The sequence below is a fragment of the Platichthys flesus genome, chromosome 5 (genome assembly GCF_949316205.1).
Source record: "Platichthys flesus chromosome 5, fPlaFle2.1, whole genome shotgun sequence".
NCBI lineage: Eukaryota > Metazoa > Chordata > Actinopteri > Pleuronectiformes > Pleuronectidae > Platichthys > Platichthys flesus.
The window spans coordinates 9,939,476-9,961,301 of NC_084949.1; the positions used below are offsets into that span (position 1 = coordinate 9,939,476).

Consider the following 21,826-nt stretch of genomic DNA (forward strand, 5'->3'; position numbering starts at 1 on the left):
TGGATATATCCTATGGTCTGATTCCAAACCACTTTGTGTTGTGAAAGCAGGCAAATTACACTGGGGGGCAGTAGACACAGGACTAATGTGTAGCAGTATTGTGCTCTCTCTAACGCAAAGATGTGTCACATGCAGAGAAATTCCTCCTTCGCCATGGCTAAACAGTCCCCTTAAATTCAGTGAAGCAGCACCAAATTGCACAAACTCATAGAAATCAATAATTAAAACTATTCCCTCCTAAATTAATGAAAACGGCAAAAAACACCAGGCTGCAATGTTAACGAAAGCGAAAGTGAAATAAAAACAGGATCTTCCATTTTGTTCAATTCCACTTCAAAATTTAACGAGTTATTTTTTGGACCCATCCTTCTGCCAAGTTTTGTGTAATTCCGTGCAGTCGTTTTTGTGTTATCCTGCTGACAAACGTAACCCCTGTGGTTTGAGGTTTTATTCATGTATGTAAATAAAAGGGTGGACAAGATCATGTAAATAACAGCTTTTGTCAACTCCTTTGCATGTGATGTTACGGCTGTAGTTAAAATGTTTTGCTTGAAGGTGTTAGTGAGATTTTTGAATTCAACATGTGAAATCATTTGGCCTTTTTTCCTCTGCACTTTGGACATGTCTGATCTGTCCCCCTCAGATCCCCTTGAGTTTCTGAATAAGACACATGTAAAACTGCCTCTACATACCACCACAAGTCCACGAGTCGAGGTGAATAGATAATATTTTACCTCACGTGTTGGAAATGAAAAAACTGCGTAACTGGTCTGACATTAAAAACTCTGTAAGAGACAGACATTATTACAGAAACTGACAAAACATGGAGCCCTGATATTGGTGTCTCCATGCAGTCTTGTCAGGCAGATTCAGTCGTCCAGACGGGTGATGACAAGAAGACCTGAGGCTCTCTGGACTCTGCCAAACATTCCTCTGTGTTGGACAGGAACTCGCAATACTGCTGCAGGAGGCCTTAGACAGTTTGATGAGTTAAAAATGAAATCAAGATACAGCAGGATAAAAGTGACTTCACTTGGCAGAATATGTGATTTCACTTTAAACATACTCAATATTTAAAGTGAATCAAAAGAATCAAGTGAAAATCAACACTCTACACACTATTCTGTCCGGTTTACATGAAACTGATATGTGTTCTATCAGCAAACAGATTTTGCAGATCTCATTTATTTGCTGGGGTTTCAACTTCACTCTTCCCGTCTGATGACAACTCACAAATCAAATTTCCTTCAAATGATTTTAAGGTAGTTGTCAGCAAATAGTGGCCCATGGTCCAAATGGGGTCCCCCCAACAAAGATTTTTGTTCCTGAAGTAAAGCTAAATTCATCCGTTTTCCTATGGTTTGCCTAATTCTTTCGCAAATACAAGCAATGTCTTGTACCTCAAACACAAATAGTTATCAAAGCATGATAGATATAAGATATACATGAAACATGTTTACTAAGTGTGGATATTCCTGGAATCTAAAGCCTCTTAGAGCAACACTACTCATTTGGTGATTGTGATAATATTCTGCAGTGACACAAGCTGCTTTCAGACATTCTCCGAACTCCCGAGAACCAGTCCACTGGTAAAATATCAGCAGAAAGTCCGAAGGAGCCAATGTGAGAATAAAGCAGAAGATCCTCTGCAGGATTCGCTGTGAGTAAGTGATTTTGATATTTTTCTTCTTTTCATGTTTTATTTTAAAAGAAAACAAATATCTCAGGATGAAAAAGTGGTGCCATACATAAATAAAATAAAAGAAACAGATGAAGATGCCAATAGTTTTTGCTGATTAGAGCCAATGTCTGTGTCAATGTGCTGTAAGCGGCTTACACATTATTGTAAGTCGCTTTGGATAAAAGCGTCAGCTAAATGAAATGTAAAACCACAACGTTTGATCTCCGCAGCAGAATTATTGTTTCTCCCTGCCTCTTCCTGTTGAAATGTCTGTGCTGTTGTGGGCACGTCTGATCGGACATTGATTGTTGTTCATGTGTGAAAGGCAGACTCAATCCCCATTTCTGCAGACATCCTCCAGAGCTCAGTGCATGTACGAAAGCAGCACTGGTCTCCTTGAAACATCTCTACAGCTGCTTGTTGGTCATTTTAATGCTTCATATATGATGTCACCTCACTGTCACATCACAACGGAACAAGTTTGTTACAGAACGTTCTCCCTCAACATGTGTCTGTGTGTTTTTCATGGTGACGTTTCTGCGCGCTTGGGAATGTGGAGCAATCTCCTCTTAAAGAGGCAGGGGCCATGTCCGTCAGTCTGCAGCCGAGGGGAGGGCACGTGTGCCTTTAAGACTCCGCCTGACAGTGGCGCGAGTGGGGCGGCGAGTTCGTGGAGCGTCCCCCCCACACACACACACACACTCACACACACACACACACACACAACCTTTGAATCGTCTGGCCCGGGGTCGAGTAGGCAGCTCCGACGTCCACGGTGGCAATTGGCTGCGCTCCTCTCTTGTGTCTTCAGCTGCTTCCTATTGCGCGTCGTGGCTCTACCACGGCAAACAGCGTTCACACACACATTTCAGTGCAGACACGCGCATCTGGTGGCGTGTGCGCGCGCGATGCCACTGCAGCTCAAAGTCCTCCGGAGCGCTGTGCACTCTCCCGTCGGTCGTGTGTGAGGATTGAACCCCCGGCGAGCCACTGACAGCTGCGGCACCATCACGGTCCTGCACAGGCCGGGCAGCGCACACACGCAGCCGGGAAGAGAGGCGAGTCGAGCCGGGTGCTGCGCGGAAGGAAGTCGCCGCTTTACAGAGCTCGCAGTGCATCGGAAGACAGCAGAGGACGAGCACGATGACGGAGAAGCGCATGTCGAGGTGGTACTTCGGGGGGCTGGCGTCGTGCGGGGCCGCCTGCTGCACGCACCCCCTGGATCTGATCAAGGTGAGGGGGGCAGAGGGGGGGCACTCCGGGTCCTCTGGGGTGTGGAGGAGCGCAGGCCTGGACACCAGCCTGCATCTGTTTGCAGCTGTGGTCACATAAGGACAGACTCGTGTAGCTTCTAATGTTACTGCATGGTTTTTAAATATCATTATGTGTCGCCTTTAGATTCCCTGAGCCTTCTTTGGTGGTCATTGAAGGCTGCAGTTAACATTCAGGGCACTGGTGAACCAGTGACAAGCTGGTTAGTCCAGCTGACTCATTCTGTTAATAACTGTGGGAGATGAAATAAAGTTACTGTTGAATGTAATGTTTGATCCCAGGCACATGTCCCAGTGTAGATTACATTCAGTAGTAATGGTTTGATTGTTAGACCACAACAACTGGGGAATACTTAGCCCCCCCAATTTGCAGCCTGTCATCGCCGGGCAGCAGGTGTGTGTGTTTGTGTGTTTGTGTGTTTGTGTGTGTGTGTGTGTGTGTGTGTGTGTGTGTGCGTGTTTGTTACCTCTTAAGGTCCTTGTCCAGTACAAACACTGACCTTGCCAGGACCAGTTGACCTCACAGGGGTCAAACTCTGGTCTTAAGGAGGCAACACTTCCCTTCTGAAGTTCTGGTTAAAGTTAGATGTGAAATGTGGTTAGGTTAAAGTTAGAGCTGGGTTATGAATTGGTCATGGTTAAGCTAATGAGAATTTAGTTTGCTGTCCACAATGAATAGGAGTATAATTAATGTCCAAATAAGGATAGTTAATAGCTGTGTGTGTTTTTCTTGAAGTATCTTGTTTATATTGTAATGTTACAATGTCAGTTGTAATAGAGTATTGTCAAATGCAAAGCCTATGTGGACCTCAGGAAGAATAGGTGCATCAATGCTGTAGATAATTCTAATAAATGACACTTTTGTTTGATCAAATATAAATTTACGGCTGTCCCTTAGTAGCTTGTTTAGAAGTTTGAAGGTTAAGCCTTGGTTTATGTTTTTTTTTTATAAGGTTGAGATGAGGCCAAGGTTTGGGGTTAGGCATTGATTTATGATGGAGAATGCATTATGACAAGTGTCCTCACAAAGATATAAATACAAATGTGTGTGAGGTCTAAACTAGTACCTTTCTACTTAATGCCAAAAGCCTCACTCACTTTTGCTTGTACCTCTCGTATGGCTGCTCTGAAGGCAGCAGCAGCAGCAGCACACGGCCCTGATAACACCGAACTGGTCCTCAGGAAGTCATGTGCTTTGTAATTACGCAGGCACAGTCAGTAATCAGCACTTTTCTGTAAGAATGTCTGCTGGACTGCTTCTCGTCTGCTGTAGCTTGCTTGTTAGTTGCTAATGCCATTTAAAATCGTAGCAAAAAAAAGGCTGAAGCATCACAATTTGAGTGTGGTTGTGTAGTTGCTTCACGGTTATTGAAGTCCTTAATTACTGAAGAATGAGCAGGTTTCTCTAAGAGAGGCCCACCACAGGCTGTTCAGACCTGGGTGTCATCTTGGGGCCCAGTTGGGGTCTTGCCTCCTGATCCAGAGCCACTGGCTGCAGCGTTCTGCAGTCCCTGATGTTTCTTTTAGGGTCTGGTGCAGGGCTTATATGTTGAGTCCTAGGTCAACTTGATGTTGGATGTTTCAATAAAACCCCTGCAGCTAACCTCCTCAGGTGTTGACTGTCTTTTGACTGCGTTTCTTTATTTTTATGCATTTAAATAAAACAATTGTAGTAACATGTCCTTCAGGACGGTCAGGATGAATGAAACGTAGCTGTTCATGTGTCATTGCTGAAAAAACTTAGGTAATGTAAAAATGTAATGTTGGTGCAGAATTTCAATAGGGCCTCCCACCGTAGGTGCTCAGGACCTCAAAAGGCCAATCTCAAACATCAATACAGCTGGAAGCATGCCTCTTCACATTCAGGCAAGCTGTGTGCCAAGCCAGCTAAGAACCTGAAACCTATTTCAGAATCAGGCCATTGCCTCAGAGAGGTCACATTGTTGTATACTATGTATGATAAGCCTGTGGCCCTCGAACAATGTTATAAAATTGAAATGGCCTTGATAAGAAAGAGTTCCCCACCCCTGGTGCAGATGTCAAACAGTTGGACTGTAACACATTCTCTGTTTTGTTGACTCTACTCCAGTTGATTAGATTTTCATTTAACTAAAAAAACAACGACACGGCTACAGATTCTAACTCTACGTCACCACAGCTCAGAGTCATCGTTTCTCTTTACATTTACCATATTTAAGCTATTTCATCATTTTTGCGAGGTACAATCATGAAGCCTGCCTGCCGAAGACAGTAAAATCTTTATGGATGTTTTAATGGCCACCGATATGGTTCGGATTTATCATGGTGTGGCTCATGGTCACAGAGAGAGGGAGTGTGAGAGGTAGAGTGAGACAAAGAGCCGTGTCTTTAATGGCTTTTCTGCCTCCATTTATTTTGACAGCTGCATGAGGTGAGAGAAGGGATAACATGCCGCAAACAGGACGTGGGCTGATATGAATCCAGGTCGCAGCCGTATAGCTTCAGCTTTGATAAATGATAAGCTCCGTTGTGCTGTACAGAGCCTGCTGAACAAATCTTGTGTTTGCTCATGTTGTTCAACACCATTCAAACTTAAGTAGATAAAGTAACAGTCAAGTGAGAAGTGTTGCTGTTGTTTGATGTAGGCCACATCATATTTGGTCAAAATCAATATTACTACATAGGGGTACCTTTAGCGGGAGAGGTAGTTAATTAAAAGAAATATATAAAACACAAAAGAATTGTCTTTAAAACTCCCTGGGAATGTGAGAGTTGAGTTTTTCAGTCAGGGGTATAGGCTCCCTTTTAACAGTCGGAGCAATTTCAATTGTTTGACATCCCTCATGGGCCATACTGAATTATTAGACGTATCAGTCTATTCCCTCAAATGCTATGGCTGGAAATGTGGCCGGGTGATCTAGCAAGGAACATGGTTGAAACCAGACAGTTTGTGAATGGAGGCACTGGGGAAAGTATTAATTGAATTAACTGACATGTGATTAGTTATCACAGTAAACTATAGCACAGGCCTGTGTTAACTGTTGACATTTGAGTGTTCTGGTAACTCTGGTGGTAGATAATTACTTGAATTTTGAGGTTGGCTAGGGTTACTTCATTGAAATAAGTCATTTATATGTTTGTCTGCAGGTTTTGTGAGCAAACTAATAACTAAAAAGCTGAACTATAATTCAGACGGAAACAAAAGGAAACTGAACATCTTTGTTAAGCCGTTGAATGTGGAATTAGCTGATGTGCCTAAAACCCTAAAACAATTATCTTGGAGTGACAAATCAAAGATGAGCTCATATCTAAGTAAACCTGTGAAGTACTGTTTATCATTGTCATCTTCATTGGATGAGCGAACTTGATTTCATATATTAAAACCAAATTCAGCTTTGCAACTTCTTCCCATAATGCTTGAATCCGGAAATGTCCTGAATGAACCAGTGTGGATGTATGTGCACTTGTGCCCCGGTAATTTGGCTAAGGTCAATATCAGAATATTAATAATTAACAAATATAAAAGATATCGCAAATGCATGCAACAAAATGGTCAAAGTGATGTACAAGGCAGCAAGCATAGGATGTCTCTTTTGGGTCATTTGAAATAGCCGAGCTACTCCTTATTATGATCAAACGTCCATGAAGCTTTGTTGAAAACATTCAACCCACATGATGGATTTACACTCCGACTGGAACGTTTGCTTTTCCCTGTTGCCGGACGATGAGAAGGATGGTGACTCAGCTCAAACAGCATACAAAGCTTAATGGCTTCATAGTGCTCTAGACATACGGCATTACCGTACCTGCTAAATTTAGAAAGCCAGACTGAAGCGTAATTTATAGAAGAATATACTTATGTGAAAGTGATTTTCAGCAGAGACGAAGGGCTAGACTAAACACACATCACTCAGAGAAAAGTGCCCAGTCACATTTTACTGAGTTTCTCCTTGAGAAATAAATCTATTCCCCAATCAGAGATGCCAATCTCTTGTTGTCCTACACTGATGCAGCAGAGTTGCTAAACAAGGTTTTGTAGACCTCATGCAAAAGCCCAGTTTTTAGGCCAGATGCTTATCAACACATCTAGGTGTAATATTTCAACCCTGTGTGAGTGTGCTTAACTTGCTTGTCGCTCAATAGGACTTTGTCTTAGAACATTCTTTTGGCTCCCTCTATTTCTTAAAGAAATTGTATTTATTTTTTCAGTGTGAAACAAGTGTTAGCAAGTCTTTTTAATATTGAAGGTTTGAGGTGTTATTATCAATTCATGCAGGCATTTGTTTTTGTACCGCCCAGTAGTTCTCATAGATCTCTAAATGGTGATGGATGCTTTAGTTTAATTTATCAAAACCAATGACTACATGGTGAAACCAGGGTGTAGGTGTGGGTCAATCCTGGTGATAAAAGCAATTGTGTTGTGAAATAGAGGATTAAAGGAATGATGAATTGAATCAGGCAGCCATTAACAGAAGAGGGAGAGGAGGGACAGTGTGTTAACAAGTGCTGAGTGGCCTTCAGATCCAGATGAGAAGAGAGGACAAAGACCATGTTGTGGAGCAGCTGACCTCTCCTGACAAGGAAAATGCACACACACACACACACACACACACACACTAATTGTGCTTGTATTGTAACTTACCTACTCGTGATGACTCAGCTTACTCACCACAGATCCCTCTGAGGCTGAGCTCTCTCACGTCTGAAAAATGTTGATTTAGTGATTAAGTAATGCAGTTCTGCAGCAGTGTTGCAGATATTTAGTGTTGTGATGCACTTAGGAGCTTGTTGATATTTTAACAAGGGCCTCTCATTGTCCCCACAAGCAGGAACAAGTTGTAAAAAAAGTTGCTGTGTCAGCCCCAGCAGGGTCACGTTTCTGTCTTTGTCTGCAGACTGGTGTCAGTGCTCTGTCAACTTCAGTGCCTCACTGGCAGGACATTAATTCCTTGCATGTGACTTTCTTTCCAGGTACACCTGCAGACACAGCAGGAGGTGAAGAAGAGGATGTTGGGGATGGCCATCCACGTGGTGAAGAATGACGGGGTGCTGGCTCTTTACAATGGCCTCTCTGCCTCCCTCTGCAGACAGGTGTGTATGTGTGTGGATTATCACTCTGTCATTATGTGTGCCCCAGACATAAACAGCTTCTCTTCTTCTTCTGACTCCTGCAACACCAATACCAACCACAATACAACTTCTACTTCCACTATCACTACAACTACTTACTACTAATACTACTGTTAATACTATTATTACTACTACTTATATAATAATAATTACTATTATTATAACAATAATAAATGGTTATTACAAAGCTACAAGAACTGTACATAGTTGAAACAGGAATCTGATTAAATTCTATAAGACAACATTAAAGGGTTATAGGCAACAATTAACAACATATAAGACATCTGGACATGAACCAGTGTCCTAGTCAGGGTTATTCAAATGTTATACCATTTTTCATACAGGGAGGCAGTTCAAAGTCAGTCCCCTTCTGAGAGCACATTTAAATACTGCTGTTGCATTCTCATGAGATTCAACAAGATTCACGTGTTTCGCCCAATAAGAAAAAAGTACACACACAGAGATTACAGATAATATAGGATACTGAATATATAGATTAGACAGGTACTTGTACTGACTGCAGTGTGTTACGCTGTTCTGTAAATGTTGCAGGTTATTTACATGTAAGGAGTCAGACAAGTTGAGTCATAGCAAGTGGACGATGAAGAGAGGGAGAAGTTTCAACCTTTAAATGCTGCATCCTGATCATGTTTCAGTATGTTGCCAGAGGCGCTTACAAGTGGCTGAAAAAAAGAAACTGTTGAATCATAATTTCCTCTCCTCTCCTCTCCTCTCCTCTCCTCTCCTCTCCTCTCCTCTCCTCTCCTCTCCTCTCCTCTCCTCTCCTCTCCTCTCCTCTCCTCTCCTCTCCTCTCCTCTCCTCTCCTCAGATGTCCTATTCCCTCACCAGGTTTGCCATCTATGAGACTGTGAGGGACATGTTGGGCAGTACAAGCCAGGGCCCAATGCCCTTCTACCAGAAGGTCCTGCTGGGAGCCTTTGGAGGTGCGAGCACTCTTGTACTTCTATCTTGAGCCGTTTTTGGACATGAACTCCTGACATTGTCCACAGAATTGGGATTATATTACCTTTCACCAATGAACCACGCAGCATGTGATTCTCCGCTCTGACACGTTCACAACAACACAGAATGTTGGAGTTTTCAGGTGAGGAGTGGTGCAGCAGACAGAGGCAGGATGTACTGTATTCCTTCTGCTGCCAAGATCACGTGTTTTTTAATCCGTTACCTTGGCCTTTATCACCAAAATTTATTGAATCTTGTTTTTTTAAGTTTACATCTCTGGCGGTGTCTTCTTCATTTATTGTTTTCCTTTTTTTTCCCCGTCCTTCACGTGTTAGAAACGTCATCAACATTCACTCGCTTGTGGGGAATCCTCCAGAGAATCTCTTGCTTTGTTCTCACATGGGCTCATTTGGACATTATCCAGAGTTTCCACTAGAGGGCTCCAGAAGAGTCTTGAGCCTCTGACTTGCCCAGGTTGGATCTTACATGCAGCCCCTGTGGACAATGTCAGACTGTCGGTGCAGTTCAGTGCATGTCAAAGCTGAAAGTCGCTTTTGTGAGGAGGCTCATTGACATAATGCTTTTCCTAGCCCCGTACCAACTTGCACAACTGACCAAAATGTCAGTCTGTAATGACTATGCTCCAAATGTTCTTCGTAAATATATATGTGCAAGCACACACATGCATGCACCTACACGTGCAGTATCACCCATGCAGGATTGTGTTTCAACAGGTTTCACTGGTGGGTTTGTCGGAACGCCAGCAGACTTGGTGAATGTCAGGTAAGATTCCATGACAGTATTCAAACTGGAATTAATGTAAATGCACAATTCCTGCAATTAAGTGCTTTATAATTTATTATTATTGGTCTATGATCAAAAACAACAATATTAGTATAAAATATCTGAACTCTTCTTGGCTTCTAGGATGCAGAATGATATGAAACTACCACCTGAGCTGAGGAGGAAGTGAGTGTCGTAACTTTATTCTGTCACGTCAGATATCCTCCGTCTTTCCCTGTGATATAACGCTGGTGTTTTTCTTATTTCCTGTAGCTACAAACATGCTGTGGATGGGCTCTACAGAGTCGTCACAGAAGGTAAATCCTATTGGGTGTAACTTCACACATGCCACACTGATCACTCCTGTCTGATCTGTGACCTGTGTCCTGTCCAACAGAGGGTGTGAGGAATCTGTTCTCAGGAGCCACCATGGCCGCCAGCAGAGGAGCCCTGGTCACCGTTGGACAGGTCAGTCACATCAATCACAGACTGCTGGGGGGTGGACTGTTATAAGCTGGGACCTTTTGTTGGTTTAATGTGAAACTGTGTGAGTTAAAAAGTTAATAAACAGCTTGTGAGCCTGAGAGAAACCAGGAGGATTCTTCAACCAGTGAAGTGCAATGTCTGTTTCTTCGTTTGAATAATCTGCTGTGTGTGTTCTACCTGATGTAACCACAGCTTCAATAAAACATTTTTTTAGACAATCATACTTTTATTAGCCATGTTAAGGTGTGTATCAAATTTAGAATCCATGTATAAGTTAATAAAGGAAATAATTGAATTCAACAGAATTCAATTAAAGTAACATTTATCAATACTGAGTCAGTTTCCTATATGAATAGGCTACTTTTTTTTGGACTGTAACTTTACAGCTCAGTTTTGGATGAAGTTTGCAGACGTCACGGGTTAGGGTTAGGGTCGTCCTAAGACCGGTGTCGAAATTTGGTACAAATGTTCACTTAGGCTCAAAGATGAACTGATTACATTTTGGTGCTTTTCTGTGCTACCACTACCTCAGTGAGCCATGTACTGATAATTTTGAACTGGACACTGACATTTGTGCAGTGCTTTTGACAGAATTTTTACATACAGAATGTAAAGGCATAAAACATGTAGGCCAACTCTTGAAGAGCGTAATTCCAGGATCATATGACCACAGTGTCCCTAGACACCAAACCAGAACACAGATAGACACCTGAGCCATGTTGACATCTGGATACTTATTTGAATGAAAGACCATTGAAATGACACCAATTTTCTCTGCCTCGTGTTTCTTTATCCCACCATCAGTTGGCGTGTTATGACCAGGCCAAGCAGCTTGTGTTGGGAACTGGGATGATGGGAGATAACATGCTCACACACTTTCTGTCCAGCTTCATTGCTGTAAGTATCAGGTTTTATAGATTTGTGTGCAGTGGAATCCTGACTCAGAGGGTTACAAAGTGTTGTCAAGGCCCCTTCGGTCGGCTGACTTCTGCTTGTGTGAACCCTTCCTCTGCAGGGAGGCTGTGCTACGTTCCTATGTCAACCTCTGGATGTGATGAAGACGAGACTGATGAATTCAAAGGGAGAGTACACGGTGAGAAGATCCGTCTTCATTTTCTCCTCTAATCGTTTCATTCCTCTCTATTTCTGCGTATCCCTCCTCTTCATGTGTTATATTGTCATCATTCTCACCAAGCCTGTCTTTCTCTTCAGGGGGTGGCACATTGCATACGTGAAACTGCCAAGCTAGGACCGCTTGCGTTTTACAAGGTAAAAAAAAGTTAACACATAGGGGCCAATTAAATGTCCTACGTCCCATGCAAGTCATGCTTCAGTACAGTTACTAAACACTCCTTACCTTGTTGACTCTCAGCTCTAAAGCTTTGAGTAAACACATCACTGAATATATTTAGAAAATCGCTTCTTGTTCAAGCACAGTGCTCTTACAAAAAGAATAGAAAATAAAAAATGTCATATTATTATCCCGAAGTATCTGTGTGATCTGAACAAACCCATTACTACGTTGGTGGAGGCAGTGATTTAAAGTCAGTTTCTAGGGATGCATACATTTGTCTTAGAGGCTTTAGGTTGAGAATTCCATGTAACAATGCAATGTTGTATATTCCTACAGGGTCTCGCCCCAGCAGGGATCCGCTTGATTCCCCACACAGTGCTCACCTTCCTCTTCCTGGAGCAGCTCAAGAAGAACTTTGGCATTTGCATCATTTCCTGAGCACTCTCCTCAGGGTGGGGGGGGGGGGGGGGGGCACACTCTGCGTGTGCTAAAGCTCCCCCTTTTGCTCTACCTCTGTCTCACAGCAAGACACTAAGGGATTTTGATGACGGTGAGCACCAGCGGCTGGAAGGGATGAATACTGGAAAAACCGATGAGTCCTTCTGCTCGGAAGGTGCCGTCCTGTTGAATTTTATGTTGACCTTCAAAATTTAGAAAGGAGATTAAATTGAGCTCTAGATGTTAACGTCCATTATAATTTCTAGTAGAGTTAAATGCGTGTCTGGATGAGATTGAGTTGGGGGACCACCGTTATTCCTCGACCTCGATGATGACAGACTAACTGCTGATCGATAATGTGATTTATGTTCTAATCTCTGCACTCGGTACATTAATCCAAAGTGGTGTGCAGCGCCTTCATAGCCCACACCAGGTGCTTGGCACTTGTAGACTGCGGCTTAAATTGTCTTTGCAGTTCCTTATTTGTCGAGTGTCATCAACAGGCTGAATTTTTTTCCAGTTGTATTTTCACATCGGCTCACCAAGACATTTTCCGTTTTGTAAAATGTCTGGAGCAACTGACTCGGGCATTTGCGTTCTCACATGCAGCCTTCAGTGCATCTTTGGAAACGGCTTTATCGCCCTGTGCAACACTTTATTGTTTTCAAATGAGGCAAAGTCATTGTGTGTGATTTACTTGTGTAGTTGTCAACAAAGTGTAGCCTTTGACATCAGTGCCGTTCTTACCAAACTGTAATAATTCCCGAGAGCCATTGGTGAAACATGACTGATCCAGCTGTAATGGAACTACATAGTAATCATTCCCAGCAGTGGTGACCAAATGTGATGCACCCTGGATTTTACAGATTTTTTTCGCCTAACTATTATTTTAAAAATTTCGGATTCTCCTTTCCTTCATTCCTTTATTCCACCGCTGCTATGATTTCACTCTTAAGTTTCAGGGGAGAGGACCAAGCTTTTTTGTGTCGAGTTTTTAAGTGAGGAGGGACTTAGCGGTGAAACTGTGAAGCAGAGTGTTGAGGGTTCATTTGTCAGTGGCTCTTTTAAGTTTTCTAATTCTGCAAATGACCACTTGAAATCTTTTAAAGTTCTTATACTGTTTGAATGGACATGCCTGTAGAGAACTGCAGTACACTACACGTGTACATGTAGCATTTTCATCTTTCATGTTACTGTTTCATCTAGATGAGCGCATGTCAGACTTTATGACTCAGGATGCTACTCTCTTTTTAAAGGCACTTTAATGAAAATCTCTGTAATCCTACTGACTAACCTGCTGCGTAGAAACACCTGCTATAGACTTAAAAGTTCTGAGTAGAAATAGAAATACATTTTTAATTTGTTTTTGGATTGAACATGTTAGTGGTTCCAGTTCAGGACGTTATGTGGCCCTTGACTTTATTTTCCATGATGACTTTGGTTCAGTGATAGGAGGCATTCCCTTAGCTGTGCCTGCTCTGTATACAGAGACCATGTCAAGTAACATTGCCTTACAGTATATGTCCTGCAGGGGGCAGTGTAACAATGTGTAAAGTATCCTGACTTGTGCATTCTAACAAGTCCTGCACCTTCATCCTAGGATACATTAAAAAAAGGGCCACAACGCCACTAGATGACTGTGTTTGCCTGCATGACGTTGTGTTGAATGATGAGTTCCTTTATAGTGCGAGGTACTCGACTGTAGATCCGCTATACTACTGCTAAGTTAACCCCAGCTTTATTCATATGCATAGAAATGGAACTGGAGGGAGCCACAGTTCCGGGTGTTGGAATTAATATTTTCGAGATCAGATACCAAGAATTTTGGAATTAAATACTAATGGGAAATAATTTGTGTTTTATTGTTTTTCTTTTGTGCTGTGTGTCCTGTCTTACATTACATAATCAGGCTATACATTTTTTTATGGTAGTGAGAGAGACTTTTGTAAATCACACCACAACAAACTTTTTTTTTTAATAGAGGTCTTGTTTACCACCCATGCTGGTTTAGTATCTGCAGGACTATGACAAAAAGTCATTTCATGAATCATTTGCAGACCTTCTGGGTTTTGTCAAATCCATGATACTAAACAAACCCGGTGATCTTTGCCTTTCTGGTTTCTGCTGCCACAGGCTTATCATCACTGATGCTTGCATTCCCCTCATCAGAACAAGGACATGCTGTAGTTTTAGTCTTTTGCTCGATGGGTCCTTCACATCAGCCCACGGACTTAAGACCAGGACTTATGTTGCAAAATTACTGCCTCCATAGCCTGCAGCACGTACCAGGACTGTCCACAGTTAAAGGGGGTGATAATCAGCTGTCGCTATAAATAGCAGCAATGCGACTAGGATCCTCTGCTTAGATGAAGATGGCTGCACATTACTTCATTGATAGCATCAATCACATGCACAGCAGTGATGACTCTGACTGTTTTCACCTCTACCTTCATCCTGTATGTGTGGGAATTCATGGGCCTAATGCCTCTGCTCATTTTTCTCATCGGTGTCAGGAGGGCTTTCTTTGCACAGTCGTGGAACGCTGCCTGTACGTCCTGGGCTTTGGACAATCCGTCTTTTGGCCTATTTACCGCAAAGTTCTTTCAGATACATTCGAACATAAACCATATCTGCCAAACTCATTAAATATCAAACCACTCAGTCTACTGTCTATAAATGAAATATCACAATCATAATCATAGCAAACACACTGATGCAACATCATTCAAAGATTTCATTCCCTTACAATTTTTCTTTTAAAGTAGTTAAGTTACGTTTCATATTGTTTTATGGTAAAGCACTTTGATACTTGTTTTGAAAAGTGCTATAAATATTATTTTACTAACTGAAGTTAAATACAAATTGAGAAAAATTATAGAAATTTGAAGCAAATCAAAGCTGTTTTCAAAAGGTCAACTATGGAAAATGTGTTCACATTAGACATGTTCACAACAGGAACAAGTTCTGGAAGATTCATGCAAGAGGTGGCGCCTGAGTAGAATATTCAGGAGGTAGGACATGACGAATCAAATTCTTCAGGGGACAGTAGGCTGCAGTGTTTTTGTTAACAGCACATCAATGCCAGTGTTGGCCTTCATCGCCAAAGGCTCTCGAATCTCTTTGTCTGTCCAAGGTTACATCATCTTCAGGGTCTTTTTGGAGATATTTATTTTCTTCCAGTTTCCTTTCCATCGCGGTTAAAACACTCACTCCATCACTTTGAACTATCCAGACATTTTCCTGCTGTATTCTCAATTGAGCTCACTTTTTTCCTGACATTTCCTGGCAAGATAAATTCCAGAAAATATCCAGAGCAAATGACTGGGGTATTCGTGTTCTCCCATAAAACCGCTCTGGAAGATTTCAGAAAAATGTCCAAACTGAAGTAAGTGAGTCTGAAAGCAGCTGAACGCTCTTCTATACTGGTAATTTAACTTTGGATTAGATACAGCACCTTTACAGTTTAGTCGGAACCACTTCCAACTATTTATTATTTACTTCATTTACTTATTTACTTCATTGTTATTTGCTAAAATGTCGATGTAGGCAAACCAAATGCACCTTTAAATGTCACCGTTTAAGAAATGAATACAGGATTTCATGGTGAACTTGTTTTCACTAAGCAATGCATCTACTTGAGTTTGGAAGACTGTGAAATGGAATAATAACATAGCTCCCATCTCCAGTGTGCTTCTAAAGGCCAGCTGCAGTTCAGTTTAATCTGAACATAGTCAAGGGCTCAGGGAGAAGTGATTGTGATCTTTGAGCTGAGACACAGCAGGAACTCATAGTACCTCAAAGGTCACCATGAAACCCTGGAAACAGGATGAAGGTGGGTGGTGAGAATAAAAGCTAACTTTCTGCCTGCTGCTCAGCACATGGTAACTAGTCTCCTCAAATACACACTGAGAATTTGAATTGTTACTTACGCATAGGTTTCAGTAATAACAAAACACGCGAACAGCTACATGTGACAGGACTCACTCCTCATGACAAAAAGAGAATTATCACCAAGCGCTGCACATCCCCTCAGCTTCACGGCCATTTATAGCAAATCAGTCTCATCATGGCAACACGGCTTGGGGGTGTAATGGTCACCTCAGTATTAGTCCGCTTGTTCAGGAGTAGATTAAATTTATCTTAAAAAAAAAAGACGAGTCGTCCATAATTGTGTTCACACAACAAGCACACACACATCAGCACTGTTGGCAATTTGTCACACAGGCATGTCACTGACACACACACTGAACCCACACAGTCTGGATCTTTTCTACTTTAGTTTTTACTTTTTATTTTCCTTTAAAAAAAAAAGGTGATATTTGTGTTTTTCTCTTGCCTTCATAATTGCATGTGTTAATGTGTAATGTAAAGCACCTTTAAATGCCTTTAGGAATAAAAGGTGCAACCTTCCATACACTCCCACATTTTAACATTTCAATGGTGGCCTTGCTATGGCAGGAGTTGTCGTTGAATACAAATGCAACCTGGTGTATTGTGTTCACAATCTTGCATTATGTTGATAATGTGTAGTGCGTCACAGCCAAAGTGTTAATGGGTATAGAAGTTTTCGCTTTATCAGATGTGTTGTAAAAGTGTTGCATTTTCTCTCCTTGAATGTCTTTCAATCAGCCAACACCCATGAACACATTCATGTATCTCAGAAACACAGAGTTCAGTTTGTTCGGTTTGTTCAGCATTGTTTAACGTCGCCAACACAAAGACATGTCAGAGAGTTCAAGATCAATAGACGAGGACCAATCAACGGAGGAGTTGCAGCTCTTCTTGTCTTCAGATTCCCTTTCACTCCAGTGACGTGGTTGATGAATATGCTTTGCACATGTGAGACAGAACACAAAGCGCCTTTCAGAACAGAGCTGCAGTTTCTTGAACGTAAAACTGATGGCAACATGTAACAGGGCTTTAACACCATTCAAAATATCATGGAAATTAACATCATCTGCAAATTATCATCTAGAGTTTTATCTCAATTCAGAGGTGGGAGATGGGAGTTGTGCTTTTCCATGATATTGCACAAGAATTAAAGTGATCATTGTGTCTGTTGCAGGTTTATTGATTTGAGATTCACAACAGCTCCCAAGTTAACTGTTAACTTCCAAGTGGGACTGTTTTGTCAAATGTAAGCAGAGTTACTTTAACAACACAAGTATTCCTAGGATAGTTTGTAGGTCATATATTTATGTATTTGTAGAATTTTTTATTCACATCTACTCGTTCAACAGATGGATAACAATAAAGCATCAGTACAGCAGGAGACCTTGATGAATCTGAAAAAATATGTTCAAGATTCTTTATTATCATATGCACAGTAGAAGAAGGCGCTAGTCCTCCATTGGCACAGAAATATTTAACACGACAGTCGGAAAAGAACGCAACAGACAAAAGTCAAGCGAAAGGATTTCACAGAATATATCTTACTGTGAAGAGAGACTAGAGATCTTCAAGAAGTTCTTGATGGATAGAAGGAAGCACTTGCTCTGATAGCGTTCAGATTCATGTTCCACCCCTGTTCTTGTTTACCTGCCTGTTTAAAATTCATTAGCTCTTTATTTGATTGCAAACAGTAATTTTGGAAGATAATCTTCAGAGGTAGAGTTACTAGAATATTATATTAGGGGTAAATATGTCCTGTACACATGGGATTAGTCAAGACGCATGCTCTGAAAACATGAGTTGAATGTAATCAAAGCTAATCTCAATACCATGTTGGCTTTCATGTAAAACTCTGCCAAGAGATGATATTAATGCGCAAAATGGAAATATCAAAGAATGAGAAAGTCCTTTGGAACAATACATGTAAAAAACAAATAATAATAAGAGAATAATGTGCCACTGTTGCCAAATTAATATAGCAAATGCATACATATTTGAAGATAGAAAGAGCTCTGACTTACCAGTCAATCCTTGGGAATGATGAATGATTCATGTTTTCACCCCCTTTCCACTTGTTTATTTGTTTATTTGTTTGTAAGCGCAAACATTTTCACTAATTCATATCTATGAGTGTTTATAGTTGGGTGACGATTGATTGATTTAGGGGACTGTTGGGGGACTGAGTGACGTTTTATAGTTATAATTTGTGATACAGATGTATAGAGGAACAAAACAAACTAACAGACACGAACACAACTGGAACCGGGGTGTATCAGAGGTATTAAGTGTTAGGACCTGGTGTAGGAGGGGTACATGTTAGACAGCAGAGTTCTTTCTCTCACATCCTTCATGTTTTCATTTAAAAAAGCCAGGTTATCAATGTGGTAAAAAAGCTCTCAGACATTGCAGTTTTCGCTTTGAGGAAAGTTTGAATGATCACAACTTGTGTTCTCACTGACTGCGAAACAAACAGAGGGGGGGGGGGCACAGTTGCAGACTGTCTGTGTGTGTGTGTGTGTGTGTGTGAAGGTAGGGTATGTGCGGATCAGAACGAGTTCTTCTCTGATCAGCAACGGAAACATAAAATATCAGGTTATGTGGTTTATTATCCTGGAGCATATGCACAAATCTTCAAAAGGCCTTTGTCCGACCAAACATGGTGGATTTCAAAAACATATATTCATCTTTTGCCTGGAGGCTTTTAAATATATGATAGGCAGAGAGAAATGTACTTTGCCTCTAAAGTAATATGTGATGAATGTAGTATGTTATTGCTTTTTCTATAATTTAAAAGTCTCACTTACTTCCCATCGTCTATATGCAGTATAGACCCCCCTCTCCTGGTAAATTACACCCCTGCCCTGGAGATATTCCCTCTTGAGATGGCCTTGCACTCTGATTGCCTGGCTGTCACCAAATTAAAAACAGTCGTCAAGGCAGAAGAGACACATTTTCCCCGTGTGTTGTAATTACCTGTCTTCTTAGGCGTGACACATTTAAGTCAGAGCATGTGTGCAGGCGTGTGTGGTGTATTAATGTGTTGTAGGTGTGGGTGAGTGAAAGCTTCAGGTAGGATAGGAGGGATTGGGAGAGAAGCAGGAAAGATTTCTTTACGGCTCTTATGTGTGCAGACGCTCTGTACAGTTTAATGAAAGGACACAGAGTCCTGATCTATAAACACAGGCTGACTTCAATCAGGTTTAAGTGTAACTGTTTGTGTGTGTGTGTGTGTGTGTGTGTGTGTGTGTGTGAGAGTGTGTATGTGTGTGCATGTGCAAAGGATCACACAAAAAATAGTGCTGACATAATTTGCACCAAAACTGGTGGGGGGTGGCACGGAGACCAGGAAAGAACACATGATCTGGGTTAAAAGTGGTTGATCCAGGATTATGTTTATTATTTTACTTTTAATGCAATAGAAGGCCTTTTTCTGCAGTTTCAACAATTTCTTAGGAAATAATGCATGAATCTTGATGTAAAAATCAAACACTTTTATAGTGTTAGGAACCCTAACCCTAACCCTATTAATAAAAGAGCTGTGATAAGAGGATTACTGGGCCTTGGCGGAAGCATCCGCTAAAGTGCCATTCTTAATGATGTATATTTTGTATCAAGCTCAGTTGGTTTACATTCACCTGAATTAAATACATGGGAGATGAGCAAACAGATACAGAACCAATAGTGTTTGATTTCCCTAGAGGAGACAGCTTCAGTGTGCGATGGTATAGACCCTGGAGTCTCTGGAACACCACTCCTCCAAAAGATACAGTTCAGTCGGACAACTCACGTTCAAACATTTATTAATCACTCCCCCATATGATTATACAGGAATGATGGGAGTGATGGGCAAATGCTTGTAACCCCCATGGTGGAGCCTACAGGTGGATGCTGGGGTGGTTGAGGGGCTGAAGCAGCTGGTGGCAATACTGCAGCAGCAGTGCGAGCACCTGGGGTTGATGGGAAATTTCTCTCTGGTTAAATAGACCACCTGATGGGACAGGTGGGTGTGTATATAGATGGTTGTGGAGAGTGAGGTATGTCACATGATGTATGTCACATGATACTTGTCACATGATTGGCGCAGCGCAGATCCATTTGCCTGCCAGAACTAGCTTGCCTGCCTCACCGCATTAATGGAGAATTATTTGTATTAAGTAGCACTCGGGTTCAGGCCACCTATGAGTGAACGTTTTTCAATTCTCTGATTTTGGTCTCCATCTCCTGCTCTGACAGCTGTGACAGTGAACAGAAACAGTTAAGTTGCAGCCAAACATTGCAACTTAAAGTAGATATGAATCTAAAGCAGATGGGAGATGTACCTTAAACCCATTCTTCCATGGTTAAATGTGATATACAGTTAAATGGATTGTACTGCTGTCACAAGAATGACAGTAGGAGCTGTAAAAATAATTTACCTTCCAGGTCAGTCCATCCATCCATCCCTCCATCCATCCATCCATCCATCCATACATGGGGGAACTTTTTCTACTTCTTTCTTTGGTTTATTGGCTAAGATTGTCTGATATTGGGGAAGAAGGGGGTTGGGGTTATCAGTCAGATCCTCATTCCATCACAGGGCTAATGTACAGGGACTAACAACCATTCAGTCTCACATTCACACCTTTGTAATTAACTTGACCTACAAGTGTTTTATTTGTGGGAGGAGGCCTGAGTACCTGGAGAAAACCTACAAGGAGAACTTGTTAACTCCAGAAAGAACAAAGACCCTGGACAACCGTCAGGTTTGAACCCAGAAGCAAGTTGAACTGCTAGAGATCAGTCCAAAGGAGGTGAGATCCATTTGACTCTGGGGGAAGCAGGAGTGTAAACCAACCATCTTTGTCTGAGAACTTTATATCCAACTGTGGATTTACACACAGGGAGTGTTTATACAGGGTTAACAGAATCTAGGAAGTTGTAGGAAGCAAAGAAATGGTCTCATATTAATTGATATTGTGTATTTGTGTGTGTATTACACATTATCAGTCCCCTTGGGTAAATGTGTCGGTACTTGCAACCCTTTTTTGATAAAATATCATATAATGACAAAATCATAATGTTAAAGTTGCTTTTATAGAAAACTAGAATTAATTATAGCATTTTGTAGTTTTGCTCTCGTTTTGAAGAAATTGTACTTTCTGGATTCTTGTTGTTCTGGGTTTGTACCCTTGAATGCACTTATTGGATAAAAGCATCAGCTATATGAAATTTAATGTGAGGGACTATGGCCCACTGTATTGCATCTGTCCCTCAGAACGCCGCCAAAAAGGCGGCGTCCAAAGTTTGGACACCCCTGCTCTAAACCAACAACTTGTCAATCAGACCAACTCGACCTGTTAAGGAGGTTTTCCCTTTAGTAGACAGATCCATATTAAATCTGATTAATATGTCTTTGTCAACCGGTTATGTACCATATTTGCTAATCAGCTGTGTGATTACTTAGATACTAATGGTTTGTTGGAAGACTTCCAGTCAGGATTTAGAATCCATCACAGTACAGAAACAGCACTATTTTCATAGACGACATCCAGTTGTACATATCTATGAAGCCTGATGACTCTAATCACTTAGTTCAACTTCAGGAATGGCTCAAGAACATGAAGGCCTGGATGACCCAAAACTTCTTACTTTAAATTCAGACAAAAATGAAGTCATTATAATTGTCCCTAAACATCTCAGAGAAAACGCTATCTGACCAGATAGTCACCTTGGATGGTTTTAGTTAGGCCCCTGGCTCCACTGCGAGGAACCTTGGAGTTATATTTGACCCACATATAAAACAAATCTCTACGATATTTTGTATCCACCTGCGCAATATTGTGAAAATTAGGAACTTCCTGTCTCAGAAGGATGCTGAGAAACTCTTAATTATCAGGATGTCACAGTGAGTCTGTGAAAAGCCTCCAGCT

The 21,826-nt window shown here is 41.5% G+C and overlaps 1 protein-coding gene across 1 annotated transcript; it reads left to right on the forward strand.

Moving 5' to 3' along the window:
• Window positions 1-2,432: 2,432 nt before the first annotated feature.
• On the forward strand, window positions 2,433-13,877 carry slc25a10b (solute carrier family 25 member 10b). Its single transcript, XM_062387466.1, has 11 exons — window positions 2,433-2,914; window positions 7,903-8,022; window positions 8,892-9,006; window positions 9,760-9,808; window positions 9,953-9,994; window positions 10,082-10,125; window positions 10,206-10,276; window positions 11,099-11,191; window positions 11,310-11,387; window positions 11,507-11,563; window positions 11,925-13,877. The coding sequence occupies exons 1-11, from the start codon at window positions 2,825-2,827 to the stop codon at window positions 12,024-12,026; spliced, it is 861 nt and encodes a 286-aa protein (XP_062243450.1). The 5' UTR covers window positions 2,433-2,824; the 3' UTR covers window positions 12,027-13,877.
• The last annotated feature ends 7,949 nt before the right edge of the window (window positions 13,878-21,826 follow it).